Source organism: Osmerus mordax, chromosome 23 (genome assembly GCF_038355195.1).
Source record: "Osmerus mordax isolate fOsmMor3 chromosome 23, fOsmMor3.pri, whole genome shotgun sequence".
Lineage (NCBI taxonomy): Eukaryota > Metazoa > Chordata > Actinopteri > Osmeriformes > Osmeridae > Osmerus > Osmerus mordax.
Genome location: NC_090072.1, coordinates 4,732,037 through 4,745,522, shown reverse-complemented (window position 1 = coordinate 4,745,522; position 13,486 = coordinate 4,732,037). Strand labels below are relative to the sequence as shown.

The 13,486-nt window shown below is 49.1% G+C and overlaps 1 protein-coding gene across 1 annotated transcript; it reads left to right on the top strand.

Moving 5' to 3' along the window:
- The first annotated feature begins 355 nt into the window (after positions 1 to 355).
- On the top strand, positions 356 to 12,230 carry tbc1d19 (TBC1 domain family, member 19). The gene is made up of 21 exons (XM_067261442.1): positions 356 to 527; positions 717 to 789; positions 872 to 917; positions 1,922 to 1,997; positions 2,144 to 2,218; positions 2,403 to 2,466; positions 2,958 to 3,004; positions 3,120 to 3,230; positions 3,453 to 3,525; positions 3,951 to 3,989; positions 4,943 to 5,055; positions 7,178 to 7,252; positions 7,444 to 7,506; positions 8,342 to 8,426; positions 8,540 to 8,584; positions 8,687 to 8,719; positions 8,851 to 8,960; positions 9,157 to 9,248; positions 9,606 to 9,721; positions 10,002 to 10,072; positions 11,180 to 12,230. The coding sequence occupies exons 1-21, from the start codon at positions 429 to 431 to the stop codon at positions 11,252 to 11,254; spliced, it is 1,581 nt and encodes a 526-aa protein (XP_067117543.1). The 5' UTR covers positions 356 to 428; the 3' UTR covers positions 11,255 to 12,230.
- The last annotated feature ends 1,256 nt before the right edge of the window (positions 12,231 to 13,486 follow it).

The following is a 13,486-nucleotide window of genomic DNA, read 5'->3' as shown; positions in this document are numbered from 1 at the left end:
TAGTGATGTGAGAGATCATGTCGTTTATGGCCTTTAAATGTTGCCTTTGACAACAGACTGGCTAGAACTGATTAATTAATGATGGCTTTCTAGTAATAGTTAATCTCTTTTGTCCATCTTGATCTGCCTGTATATATATAAAGAATACCATTCATACCTGCAAGTCTGAGAGACTTGCCAGTAGAGAAAGACGTGAACTCAGGAAAACGGACCTGTCAGACACAATAAATGGCATCGCACTTTCTGGACATTGTTTGCTGCATATACCTCTGGTGCTAGGAACTGATGTCTCAAGTTCATGTTTCCTTCAAGTGCTTAGTCCAGTTGCTAAGTAACCACTGCAGAGCCAGGCTGCATCAGTGAATGGCCGATGGGTTCAGAAAATCATATTGTGTTCCTTTAGCCAGCTCACCAAAAGAAGCACTGAAATGATGGATGAGGGAACCGAGTTATCTCTGACAATCGCTCAAATTGTCCAGCGACTGAAAGGAACTCATTTACACTCTCAAATTGAGAGACAAGCTAAAGTACGTAGCTAGCTAGATGGCCATATCAGCTCTGCAGAGCCCATTTGCCTGTGCAACAGCCAATGGTGTCCTAACTCTTATCTGATATTTAGCAGGTGTAAGCTTATCGCTGGTGCAGGTCATAATTCATGGAAGAAGAATTTAGAAAGGATGCATAATATTGCTTAACTTTTATTTTATTCTATTTAGGATTGTTTAAATCAACCCGAGATAAAACTAGACTGTCTTAAAGAGGACGTGCGCAATTTTCTCAAAACATCAGGTAAGCGCGTGGAACTATTTGTTGTGATCAAAATTATTCCACCCCACATTTGGCCTGAAAAAACATTTGTTTTGTGTTGCAGGTTGGGAGAGAAAGCTACAGAATGCAGTATACAGAGAAATGCACATGTAAGTTTAATTTTCCAATAGAACAACGTGTTTCTATGTTGTGTTTTAGTTTCAGTACTCTAGCTTACTATAAGCAAACTGGTAATGGTTTGCACCTGGTAAAAGAAGGTTTTCTTATAATGAGCCACTATTAGCACAAAAAAAAAACTATTTTGGGCCATTTTTGACTGTAGTGTGAACATAGCCCAAGTTGCTGTTTGGCTGAGTAACAACTGGCCCCTAGTGAATCGACAGTTGGCTTTCAAAACGCACAATAGAACAGATACACACTCCGATATCCGAACGGCCCCGTCTTAGTTGATTGTTATAGAGATTTAAAGTGGGGAATGACATGGAATGCTAAGCCAGATACCGTTAGTGCTACAATGTACCGTCTCTGGAGCAAATGTAAACGTTTTCTCTCTCTATTTGATAACAGCATAGTAGCATAACTCTGGCAAGACCCAGGTCCTCTCAGGTCACTCACAATGTACAGTCTCTAGAATGATCAGTTCAAATCTGCACACTGTTGCTGGGTGAGTAAGCAGTACCCTTGAGTTTAGTCTGGCGAACTTCACTCAATTTCTTCAGTTTGTGAAAATCCCCCAGTTTGTTTTTAGCGATGACTTTGGACAGCAACGTATTAAGTTGACTTATGCCTTCTCCATGTCATGAGTCATGAGCGTCTTCTTTTAGGTAAGCTGTTTACATTGGTATGAGTGCTTTATGTCCCCTGTCAGACTCCAGGGTCTTGTCTAGAATGAGTTGAGCCTGTTTAACCCAGTTAGACTGGATGATAAGTGGGAGGAGATGGGAGACAGATAGCGGTTCCGGTTTAAATGAACTCTCATTATCTCAGATGGGAGGACACTGTAGGTGGCTGTTCACCTCATGTGCTGTTCCGCTTTGATTTAGCGCGGAATTCGTATTGCGTTGTGTTTGCTTATGCTAGAGTGATTTGCAGTCCGCAAGTCACTCACGCACACTTACTCACTCCCTCAATCTGGTGTTTTTGTGTCGACTAGGCGGCCCGCCCCCAGACACCCCTCTGCCCCCCCGGAGCACCACAAGGAGCCCCTGGCCTACATGCGCAAGGCCCAGGTCTGCCTCATCCTCTCTGTCACCCTCTCTTCCTTTTCCCCAGCCCTGGGTTTTTCTTCTGTGTGTTTGTTTGGGGATGTGCCCTACTTAGACGGCTGCCTCATACCAAGCTGTATGTGTGTGTGTGTGTGTGTCACTCTGAACAGGCCAGTTGGGAGAAGCGCATCCTCAAAAGCCTGAACAGCATGTGCACCGAGCTGGGTGTTCCTCTGGCTCGTAAGGTAGGCTCTGTCTCAACATGCATGGCGCTAAACACAGAACAAAAGATGTCCCATAATCGGGTTTCGCGACGTGCGTTTGATTCGAGGTTCATTACGACTCCACGTCGAGCGTCGCCCCCACCCCCCCACCCCCCCCCGTCTATATTTGGCTCCCGATCAGTGTGGCTCGTTTGTGGTTTTCCAGAGGCCTGCGCTGGAGCAGAAGGAGCTCACCAAAAAATGGAACGAGATGGGAACAGACGAGCCAGGTGTGTGTGCGTGTCGTCATGCGTCTTCTCGGCCCAGGTGCGTTTGGTTCGCGCGCGGCGGTTTGCCCCTGGACGGGTTCACCCTGAACCCGGAGCTTGTGCGTGTGCACAGCGTCCCTCACAGCATAACGCTGTCTGACAATACTATCAGGGAGAATAGGGGTATGATAACATTTACGAGTGTGAGCCGACCTCAGGTATAAACACACTGGAGGCCCGGCGGGTCCAGAGGCTAAGCAGACTTCCCCGGTGGCCTGGCTACAGTAACGAGAGCACCCCCCCGCCCCCCCCTCCCGCATGCCCTCCATCTGAGCACACAAGACTCTTGACTTTATGGCTGTTTCTCCCCAGCCTGGAGCTGGAAAAGCCCACTTCAGACAGCAGGATGCATCTCTGCAGGGCCACATAACTCACTGGAAACGGGCATAGTAGGTGACAACAGGGATTTGGAATGTCTCTTTGTCTTCACTCCCTCTCTCTCTCTGCCATAGATCTAAGTCGCTTCAGGCCTGTCTATGCCCCTAAAGACTTCCTGGAGGTGAGAAGTATTTCATCTCCACAGCGTACTGGTCAAAGACTCCCTTACAAATTGATATTGGGAGGGGTAGGTTTTCTATCATCCGTTATGGACCACATTTCCCATGCCCCCCTAGGTGCTGATTAGCCTGCGGAACCCCAACTATGACGTCAGCGAGGAGACCAGTGCCAGGAGCCACTGGGGCCTGATCCAAGTACCCCTCCATGTCAGGGATATACCACAGATGGTAGGGTGTCTGTGTTAGGGTTCCCCCTGTTGTCGTGTGGGTGAAGCCTACAGTTCAGTTTCTACTTTTCATTGTTTAAATCCGATCAGTAATAGGGTCAAAGTTAATGACTGGTAAACGCCAAAAGCAATGTTTGATGTGGTGAGTGATGGTTTGTGAAAACCTTAAATACTGAGATGACTTTTGATGAGGTGTCCAGTCTGATGGTTATCTGACCCGCAGAGAGAGGCCTACTCTGAGCTGAGTCTGACCACGGGACAACTGGGCATCGATGACCACACCCAGGTTCACCCAGGTAACAGCCATCACAACAGTCTGTGTTTCAATCGACCAAGATCTCGTTTTACACCAATATATTTCAGCAAGATCACTGATTACATACATTACATACATCAGCCCAAATCTTAACATGGGAAAGGTTCACTCAGCAAATAAGGGGTTGGAAGGGATTAAACCACAGGCTTGCATTCTCTCTCTCTCTCTCTCTCTCTCTCGCTCTCGCTCTCGCTCTCGCTCTCGCTCTCGCTCGCGCGCACGCGCCATTTGGTCGTCTGGGATTCCTCAAAGAATATCTGTGTGCCGTGGGTTTAAATATCTTTTGTGTCCTGAGCCTTGTATTTGTAAACCAAACTTATAAAGTTGCCACTTCTCTGGAACGGTTGCCACTCTGACATTAGAACTGAAGTGTTTCTGTGGCCTGTCTCTCCCTTCGTCGAGCAGATATGTTTGAACACGAACATGTTCGCATTGGAAAGAAAGGTACGTTTGATAGCAGACCATTTCAATATCTTCTTCTTATCACGTTTATATAAAAGTGTGTATCTTTGTCATTTGCTTTTGCCATGTTGTAATGCAGCCAAACGAGAATGCGTTTCCGACATGTTTGGAGACACAAACCCGCTCTCCAGCAGACACACACACACCTGCATGTACACAAACACACACACTATCTTTCGAAGGAAACCCACTAATGTCAGCACATGCCTTACTAATCCCCCCCTTCAGTCCCTCAAGTGGTGTAGTCCCCACTGCACTCCGGCCAGTCCAAACAGCGCAGGCGGGGGGGTGGGTTCTTTTCCCCCGGTCTCATTCCTGTCCCTGGACGCCGATGCCATAACTTAAACACCCTCCCAAAGGCCAATAAGATCCTTCCGCCAGTGATCACATCAAAACACCGGGACCATTTTGTAAACACGCTCTTAGGCCCGCCGGCTCTCCGTCAGCCAGGCCGTTGGAATGTGTTTAGCACTCGGGTGCTAAGGCCAGCCCTGGCCAACAGGCAGGCAGGCAGGCAGGCAGGCAGGCAGGCAGGCAGGCAGGCAGGCAGGCAGGGCACTCTAAAGATGTATTAAGGAAGATGAGGGGCCGAATGTTTACCTGTCGTAGATGTTATGGCTCTCTAACACCCGCAGTCAAGGGCCATGTGTGTTTAGGACTAGACACTGCACACACAGGAAGACCGAGTGCATTTCTGAGAGTGATTCAGGCTTCAGCAGAGCGCCCAAGTGGTTTATTGCGGCGAAGGGCGGAGGGGGGGGGGGGTGGAGTATTTGCGCCTCCTTGATTTTTTTCTTTCATGCAGGGGTGTAGGGTAGGAATGTAAGCGCGTGTGTCCAGACACTTGTGTTTGGAGAGATCCTGCTCGAGGTATCCTGCTAGCGCGTGGTGTTGATGCGGCGCGTGTTGGGATGTGTGTGTGTGTGTGTCTCCAGTGGTGGGCGAGCAGGACAGTGCGGCAGCACAGCAGTACAGCAGACAGGGCTGTCCCACCGGGCTCCGGGCTGCCCTCTGGGCCCTCGCCCTCAACTCCACCAACGAGCCAGAGGTAACACACACACACTGACTGGCACACGCACACGGATACGCTCAAGTGTGCATGCAGACACCCACCCGCTGACATACACAGGAACACATGTATGATTATATACACACACATTCATATGAACAAGAGATGCATACTTATACACACACACACACACAGAAACAGGCACACAAACTCTGTCCACCTGTTCCCCGATGTTCTATGTTTGTGAGTGGTTGGTGTAAACCTGCCATGCATGCACAGCTGCTGCTGTTCCCAAACACCAGGTTGCCTAGGACCTGAACTCTTTACCTCCTGCCCTCTGCACTGTTAATGATTGGCATGGCCCACTGAAGTGGTTTATGTCCAACTCCTGAGCTCTTTCGTCTTTGTTCAACTCCACATCAAATGGATATTGATGTTTGTTTTTCGGCGGTGGAAGTGAACGAGCTCATCTGTTTGTTTCAGTAGGAATTCATGAGCATTCGGTTTATGCATTGTAATGGGTATTTATGATCGTTTACGCCTGTAGATGTGTTTATTGACGTCCACCGCCCACACAGCTCCAAATAACGGACTCACCAAAAAGCACTGTATGCCACGAGTGTAACACGCGTGTGAGACGTCTTCAATAGGCGGCTCCATTCTAAAAGCATTAGGTACTGTATGACTGAATAGCATGCCCTGAACATGCGAGCGCGCACACACACACACACACACACACACACACTCACAGCAGCAGCCAGAGCTGCAGTTCTGTGTGCTGGTTCCCTACAGAAGGCCACCTAAGGGGACATAAATAATGCCCGGGGTAGATGTTTACTCCAGCGGGCGGTTGTAACTCCTCCCGCCACCGCGATGCCAAAGTAATCAAACGCAGGGGCCATTTAGCTCAGTTAGCTCAGGCACGCTTGCCAAAGCGCCTTGTGTGGCACCACAACACAGGCCCTCGCTTGTATAACTGTGTGTGTCTGTGAGCTCCAGCGACCCCCCCATCAGGATGTAAAACAATGTCTGCCCCGGGGTGATGGATCCCTGGGAAGAGCTCCAGAGGCCCCGTGGGGGGTCTGGAGGGTGTTTGCCCGGCCCCAAGGGACGGACGGTGACCCCGGACCCAGGAAGACTAGCGGTGAGCTAGCCACCACAGAGCTGCGAGTCACGTGACGCAGACCACTTCCCACAATCCATCAGTGTAAATGAGGGGGCCCCCCGTTAGAGACCACCTTTGAGGTTTCTCGTCTAGGAAGACCAGGAATGCCATGGAGGGTTTTCGGCGGTGACCCAACACGTCTTGGGTGTCTTTACATTTGGTATCCACGTTACAGCTGGCTTTTAGTGTAGGTTTGACTTGACATTGACGCAAAGGAAAATGGAACACAGTCGGGTTGTAAAAACAATTCGACTAACATTTTCTCTTCATGTTAGAATATTCTACCCTGGCTTCTAGCAGATTACTCATACCACATTCCGACTGTCCCAGCTATTTCAGAACTGTACTTTAACAACTTTGACCTGGTGCAACCTGCAGATCACATCCTCCCGATTCAGACACTTTTAATATCTTCTCTCGATGCTATCCAGACGATTTTCAAATCCTGTCTTTTGTGTTATGGATAGCACATATCTCTGCAACCTGCCTCTGGGCTTCTGACACGTGGGTCCCCATTCTGTCTGTTCCTTCCTCCTCAGCCCCAGGAAGTACCTCTCATCTGTCAGAAGCGGACGAGTGGGTTATGTTCTACTCTTCCTCTGTCCTCGCCTCATCTTTTTATGATCGCTCATCTCCCTCCGGAGACAGATAACCGTTTAGCGTCTATGCTTCAAGTGCTTCGGTTCCCCACTGCCAGTAAAATGACCTCAACCATACTAAATCGAGTCGAGTCTGGCAGACTCAAAACTTCCATAAGATGAAATCTATAAGGTGGTTTGGGAATTTTCAAATATCGTTTGGGCTCAGGTGATCAGTACCATTTGGGGTCAGAAGACAAAACCACATGACCCCATCTTGCTGTGTGATTTAGAGGTTCGCTTAGTTTTGGAGTTACCTGCCCGTTTTTTGGGGTAATGTTTAGTACCAGATTTTTACCACAGTAGGTTATGTAATAAGGCCGGAAGTGTGGTCAGTAACCTTCATCTCATTCTCCAGGACATGATGCGCTATGAACAGCTGAAAGCCGGTGTGATCCACCACGACCTGCTGGTGGACAACCTCATCTACAAGGTAGGGTCAACCTTCCGAACATCCCTGGCACACGCTGCAGAGTAGGCATGTTCACACCCCTGGGCAGCAGAAGACCCCCCCCCCCCACCACCCCCACTGAAGATCCCTTTGAGGTGGGATGAGGGGGATGGGTTTCTGGTGGCGAGACTGGCGCGATGAGCTAAGACTCCTGTTTACTTTGTTGTGACCAGGACGTGAAGCTGACGGCCAGTAATGACGACTACTACTTTGTGTTTGAGGATTTTCTGTATCAGGTGAGTGTCCCTTTGACCTCCTTCCTTTCGCACACATGTTCTCTCTTTCCTCCCCCACGCACGCAGTCAGAGATATCTGTATAGAGTGCTGATAAGCAGGTATGCACGGAGGGTTGTTGGGCAGTGACGTGCACCGTGTCCACCAAAACATCCCCAAATACAAGAAATCAAACACGAGGCCCGTACACGGCACTAATGGTCCGTTAAAGTATGTCATCGATCATCCAGAAATCACCTTAATCCGCGTTTCACGTTTCTCTTGCTCGGATCCGATCCGCTTTTTTGGTGCTTGCCGGGGCTGCTTCTCCAACCAGCTTGTTTGTCCCCAATGCATCTGCGCTTCCCCTCGTTCTTGGATTAACCCAACTGCCTCGCGAATTACCGATTCGCCCCCCCCCCCCCCCAAAATACCGTTTTACTCGGAAATTAATTACAAACTCTTGGACAGCGCATTCGTTGGGCACAGTCCCAGTGCCCTGTCTGAGAATGCTGCCTAATGCCCTCCGTTGCTGCTATGAGCACGTCTGGCACTGAGTGGTCCCGTTGATTAAACAGACGCACTCGTCGAGCGCAGTGCCCCTCGAGTCGGCGAGGAAATTGAAATGTCTTCCCTGTCGCAGAATTCATATAAGATGACATCCATCGAGGGCCCCCTCATGTTGCCCAGAGAAGGCCTCCGCGCATGTTACCTTCTCATTAGATGTTCTCCTGGAGTATAATTGAAACATCTCAAGCACCATATCATCGACTTTTCCCCCACATAATTTGTATTGCCAGAGGTCGAATCGTCCGGGTATTAATGTGTGTGTGTGTGTGTGTCCATCCGTTCCCATAGGTGCTACTGTGTTTCTCTCGAGACACTGTTGTCCTAGAGCACTTCAGCTACAACAGCGCGACCCCACCCAAGTCCCGCGTACAGGGTGAGTACCCCCCCCCAGAACACGGCACCTGATATCCACATACAGACATCCCTAAAGCTACCGGAATACTCCAGGGTTTATCCGTCCTGACGTGGGTTTGTCCGACCTCGCAGGTAAAGCGGGAGCCGAAGACTATGCTGTGGTGTACCCCCCCAACGGTAGGAAGGGGAGCGCATTCCTCCGCCACCAGCTGTGACGTCACACTGACGTCATACAGCGCAATGACACCCGACCTCTTTCTTATCTCTCCCCGTGAACAGGTGTCGTCCCCTTCCATGGGTTCTCAATGTACGGTGAGCGCGCGCCGCCGAACCGCAGCACTTCCGCTTTACGGAGGAAAGGATTCCGAAGGCGTGAACCGTTTGGTCTTTGTGATTTGTTCTCGTGTGTGTGTGTGTGTGCGTGTGTGTGTGTGTCCTCACAGTGGCCCCTCTGTGCTTTCTGTACAACGAGCCCTCCAAGCTGTACAGCGTGTTCAGAGAGATGTACGTGCGCTACTTCTTCAGGCTGCACTCCATCTCCTCCTCTCCCTCGGTAAGGCCCAACACACAGAGAGAGAGTGTGTGTGTGTGTGTCTGTCTATTCTCTGTTTGGAAGACGGATGTGTGTGGGAACGGCCACTGGATCTCTGTTTGTTTATAGAACAGCGATATGGTCGACCGCTCTCGTGGGATGAACATGGATATACACTGATATGGGTGTGCGCCGGCCTGCCTGTGATGTCTTGCAGGGTATCGTGTCTCTGTGCCTGCAGTTTGAGAGTCTTCTCCAGTCCCATCTCCCCCAGCTGTTTTACCATCTACGGGAGATCGAGGCCCAGCCGTATGTTTACACTCGTCACACCTGCTGTGTCAGATTACCAGCCCATTTTTGCAAGACACTACATGTTTAATAGTCATGTTTGATACGTGGTTAATGATATTTGGCCAGTAATTACATTTTTGTTGGAACATTCAGTATTTTATAAGATGAATGGCTTGAAGGTGAGTTTCTCCTGCCATCTGGTGGCCAAACGCTGCCAACACATGTATTTACTTTGAGTCTAAAAATTCCCCCGATGACGTTCACCACACTCATATCCTCATCTCGCAAAGAGGTAACAAGGGAAAGCTTCGGATCCTGACTGACGTTTAGGATGACTGATGGTCGTTGTGGCCGTCTGTGTCTTGTGTCCCCCAGGCTGCGCATAGCGTTCAAGTGGATGGTGCGGGCCTTCTCCGGTTACCTCTCCACCGACCAGCTGCTGCTCCTCTGGGATCGCATCCTGGGCTACAACTCTCTGGAGATAGTCGCAGGTAGGACACGCGCAGCAGGGGCCGTCACGCTGCGGAGGTCCCCCTCTAACGACGCCTTAAGGTCCCAATCGGCACACTGGCCGACCCGCGTGGACCCGAGTGGCGCTTGGCCTCATTCTGAAGCTATGTTGCTTACTCACTCGCATTGAGGTGTCCTCTTCCTCCTTCCTTGCACTCTGTGTCTCCTCTAATCCCCCCCCCCCCTCCATCTCTCTCGCCCTCTCTCTCTCGCCCTCTTTCTCTCTCCCTCCCTCTCGCTCCCTCTCTCTCTCCCTCTCAGTCTTGGCGGCGTCCGTGTTTGCCTTCCGGGCCGAGAATCTGATGGAGGTGACGTCGCTGGCCTCAGCCGAGGTGAGCGGCGGGGGGTCAGTGGGGCGAGCGGTCTCGGCAGCCGCTCCTCCTCTCCTCTCCCTGGCACACAGACTCTGCCGCTCGGTCGCCCAGGAGACAGGGCCCCTGACGGGCTGCCAGCAGCAGTAACCCAATCTTCTGCATGCACACGCCCGAAAGAAAAAAAAAGAAACGCTTGCTGGCTATTTCAATGCGCCCATATCACTCTGAAATGTGACAGGATCATTGCTATATATGCTGTTCTCGTGTATGTATGAGTGTGTGTCGGTGAGAGACTGTCGTTTACAATTGGAAAGCTATTAAATTCATGAAGAGCCAATCATTTCCATTGTCGACCACCATCGTGTATTTTAAAGCAACAAGCACAGAGCACGAATTCAAACGGCCCAGCTACTTGGGGTATTTCAATTAGACCCGACGCCATTCTCTCACGTGCCTCTGACATGTCACTCCGCGAATAGACCAACAAAAATACAAACTCGACCAAAACCAGCCCCGGCTCTATAGGCTCCCCAAGAGTGGGGGTGAGTGACAGGCACACGAAACCTTAAGGTGAACCGCCTGCCTCTCCACCAGACATACATACATACATACATACAGTGTGTGTAGGGAGAGGGGAAGGGGTGTGTGTGTGGTGTGGTGTGGGGGGGAGGGGGTTGTCTAATCCTCATAGTGACGCACAGGCGTCGGGTTGACCCGATGCTAAGATGCTGGCCGGCACTATTTGGTTGCTCATTTACCACCTGGTCCACTGGAGAAGGTATCATAACATGGCTCCTGGGGGCCTTATTTTTAGAGCCCAGCCGAGGGCTGAAATATTACACCCTTTCTGTAAACATGATAGGGCTCTAAATTTAATACTACCCCGTCCCCGTCCCGCCCCCACCCCCTATCCCAAAAGGCCAGGGTTAGGGGAAGGAAGGGGACATATTGCCCTGCACGACGCAGATCTGCATCATCGCAAGGTTGCAGGTTAGTCTATGGATTCTTCCGGCTCTTTCCGATGCGGTTTCGGAGAAAGGTTTCCCGCGGAGTTCCTTTGCTTTTGCAGTCTGCTCGAGGGGCGCTCGGGCAAAACGGCCACTGACTTGTGTGTCCTCTCCCCAGGCCGTCCTCGCCGACCTTTCAACTCTGAAGGTCATGCCTCTCATCCAGATCTTCCTCTTCGCCACAGTCGTCTGAGGAGCGGTGTGTGTGTGTGCACGTGCGTGCGCGTGCATGCGTGTGAAAATGCCAAGGTACCTCGCCACTCCAACGTCAACCATCCTCTGCCATCCTCTGCCAAACACAAATACCAAACCCCTATATGAACCACCCTGCCATGTATGCCCTCTGGTGCCGTATTCCCATCATATAGAAAACTACATTTCCCATCTGCACGCACCTAACAGGAATCATTACCGCCATGTATTGTGTCATTAGATATTATTATATAGTGTGATAAGGTACTGTATCGTCCACAGATAATATAGGCTAAGCTAACATCCTGAAGACATGCCCTCTAAAGTCAAATGATACATATGCTAGCTCGGACCACCTTTATCTGTCAGGAGCCGAATTGGATGGAGCTAAATTGTCAGGAATATGTCAGGGGACTATATATGCGAGCCCTGTGATTAACAGTAAGTTCCCACTAGATATTCATTGCAATGATGATAATACGTATTTATGAAAAAAACATGTCCTGCATGTCAACTCTCCCAAAGGAATTGTCAAAGGCATACAATAATTATTCATATTATTTATACTGAAAATTAGGTTGTTCTTGTGCTTGTGTAGAAGAATGTAAGCACTCACAATATCAGTAACTTAAACTAGTACTAGTATATGATATGACAATGTTATACATGTCAAATGAATGTACAGTAAATGATTGATTGCTTTCTGCTCAACAGTCAGTAGTTCTTAGTATTTATTTTTACTTAAGGTCTTTAAAACATCTTAATGTATAATTGTTCTATTTGTTATTAGAATTTGCCCAAAATGTTTTGCCATGATAATGTTATTGCCACCGATTTACGATTGGATGTTTTTTTGTGGTCATATGTAGATTGAGTTCATTCAGTTACTTTGTTTTTCTTTCCGAGTCAATAACAAGTTTACACTATTATGTTGGCAAAAGGTACGCAACTTTTAATAAAAAATAGTGTTGTCGAATTCTGCGTTTTCAATTAAAACTGTTTTTGTGCAATAAAACACTGAATATCATATTTTTGTTCCTGTTAGTACACAGCATATAGACAGATCTTGGTTTGGCACTCTCATACTTCATTTCCATAGTTGCAATTTGGTCATGCTTGCTCCATACTGTGGCACAGCATAATTAAATGTCAGTCTTACTATGTGATTGAGTAAATATTTGGACAGGGTGTACAGCACTCGGACAGCTAAACAGCCCTGAGCTTCAGCAGGGACAATCGGTAATTGACGGGCTCAGTCTGTATCGAGACACTTCCCGTACGGCATCCTCCCCAGCCTAGCGTCTGCTATGATTTTTCTTTGGCTGCCTTCCTTCCTGTCCCTTCTGCGTGCTCATATCAAATTATGCTGCTTGTCTCTTTTCATTCTCTCTGTCTCCCTCTCTCCTTCCCTCCCTTCCAACCCCTCCTATTTCCCTCCCCCTCTTCGCGCAGCCATGCCTGAGCCGTTACATCTGCCACCTGTTTATCCCGACTCCCACGGTCCGCCCTGCTTATCACCCCAACGGCGCTTTCTGTGTTATCAACCTGGTGCCTCCTTCAGCCTCAAACCTGGACAAATCACCCCGCTATCCCAGACACTTCCTCCCGAAAGCGCCCCTAGTGGGTAACAGGGTGCGGTGCTGCAGCGACTTCATACAATCAGTCATCACACCGGTGCTGCCTGCTGCTGAAAGATATCTTGTAGATGGGACTATCGGGTGTCCCCCTCTCGCTCATGTGTATAAATATATTTGCTAACGCGGTCCAATTTATAGTAATAACGCACTTTGAAATGGTGGGTTAATATTAAATTGAAAACTAGGAAAAATGTATGCGAACCCTTTTTAGGGTTAAGGTTAGTTCGTTACCATCTTAGTTTACAGGATTGTACAGTATGTCGATTAATGATGGAGGCCTATTACCAGACCGCGATACGTAAATAAACCATGAATAAAACACATTTTAGCATTTATGCACATTAAAGCTTTACCATACGACTACGGCGACCATGATTTAGGAGGCTTCTTTCCCGCTCCTTAGTTCTCAAAATTTGACGAAAGGATTTGCTAGGCAACCAATCACACATTGCCATGTTGGGACAATCTGACCAATAGAAGGGCTCAGCAAGGAGGAAAACTTGGACGGAGCCACGGTTGTCGCGCGACGGGGACCAAATGCAATGGGAAGCGTGAAACAATAGACCGAGAGGCATCCGCGTCACCGTGACGAGGAA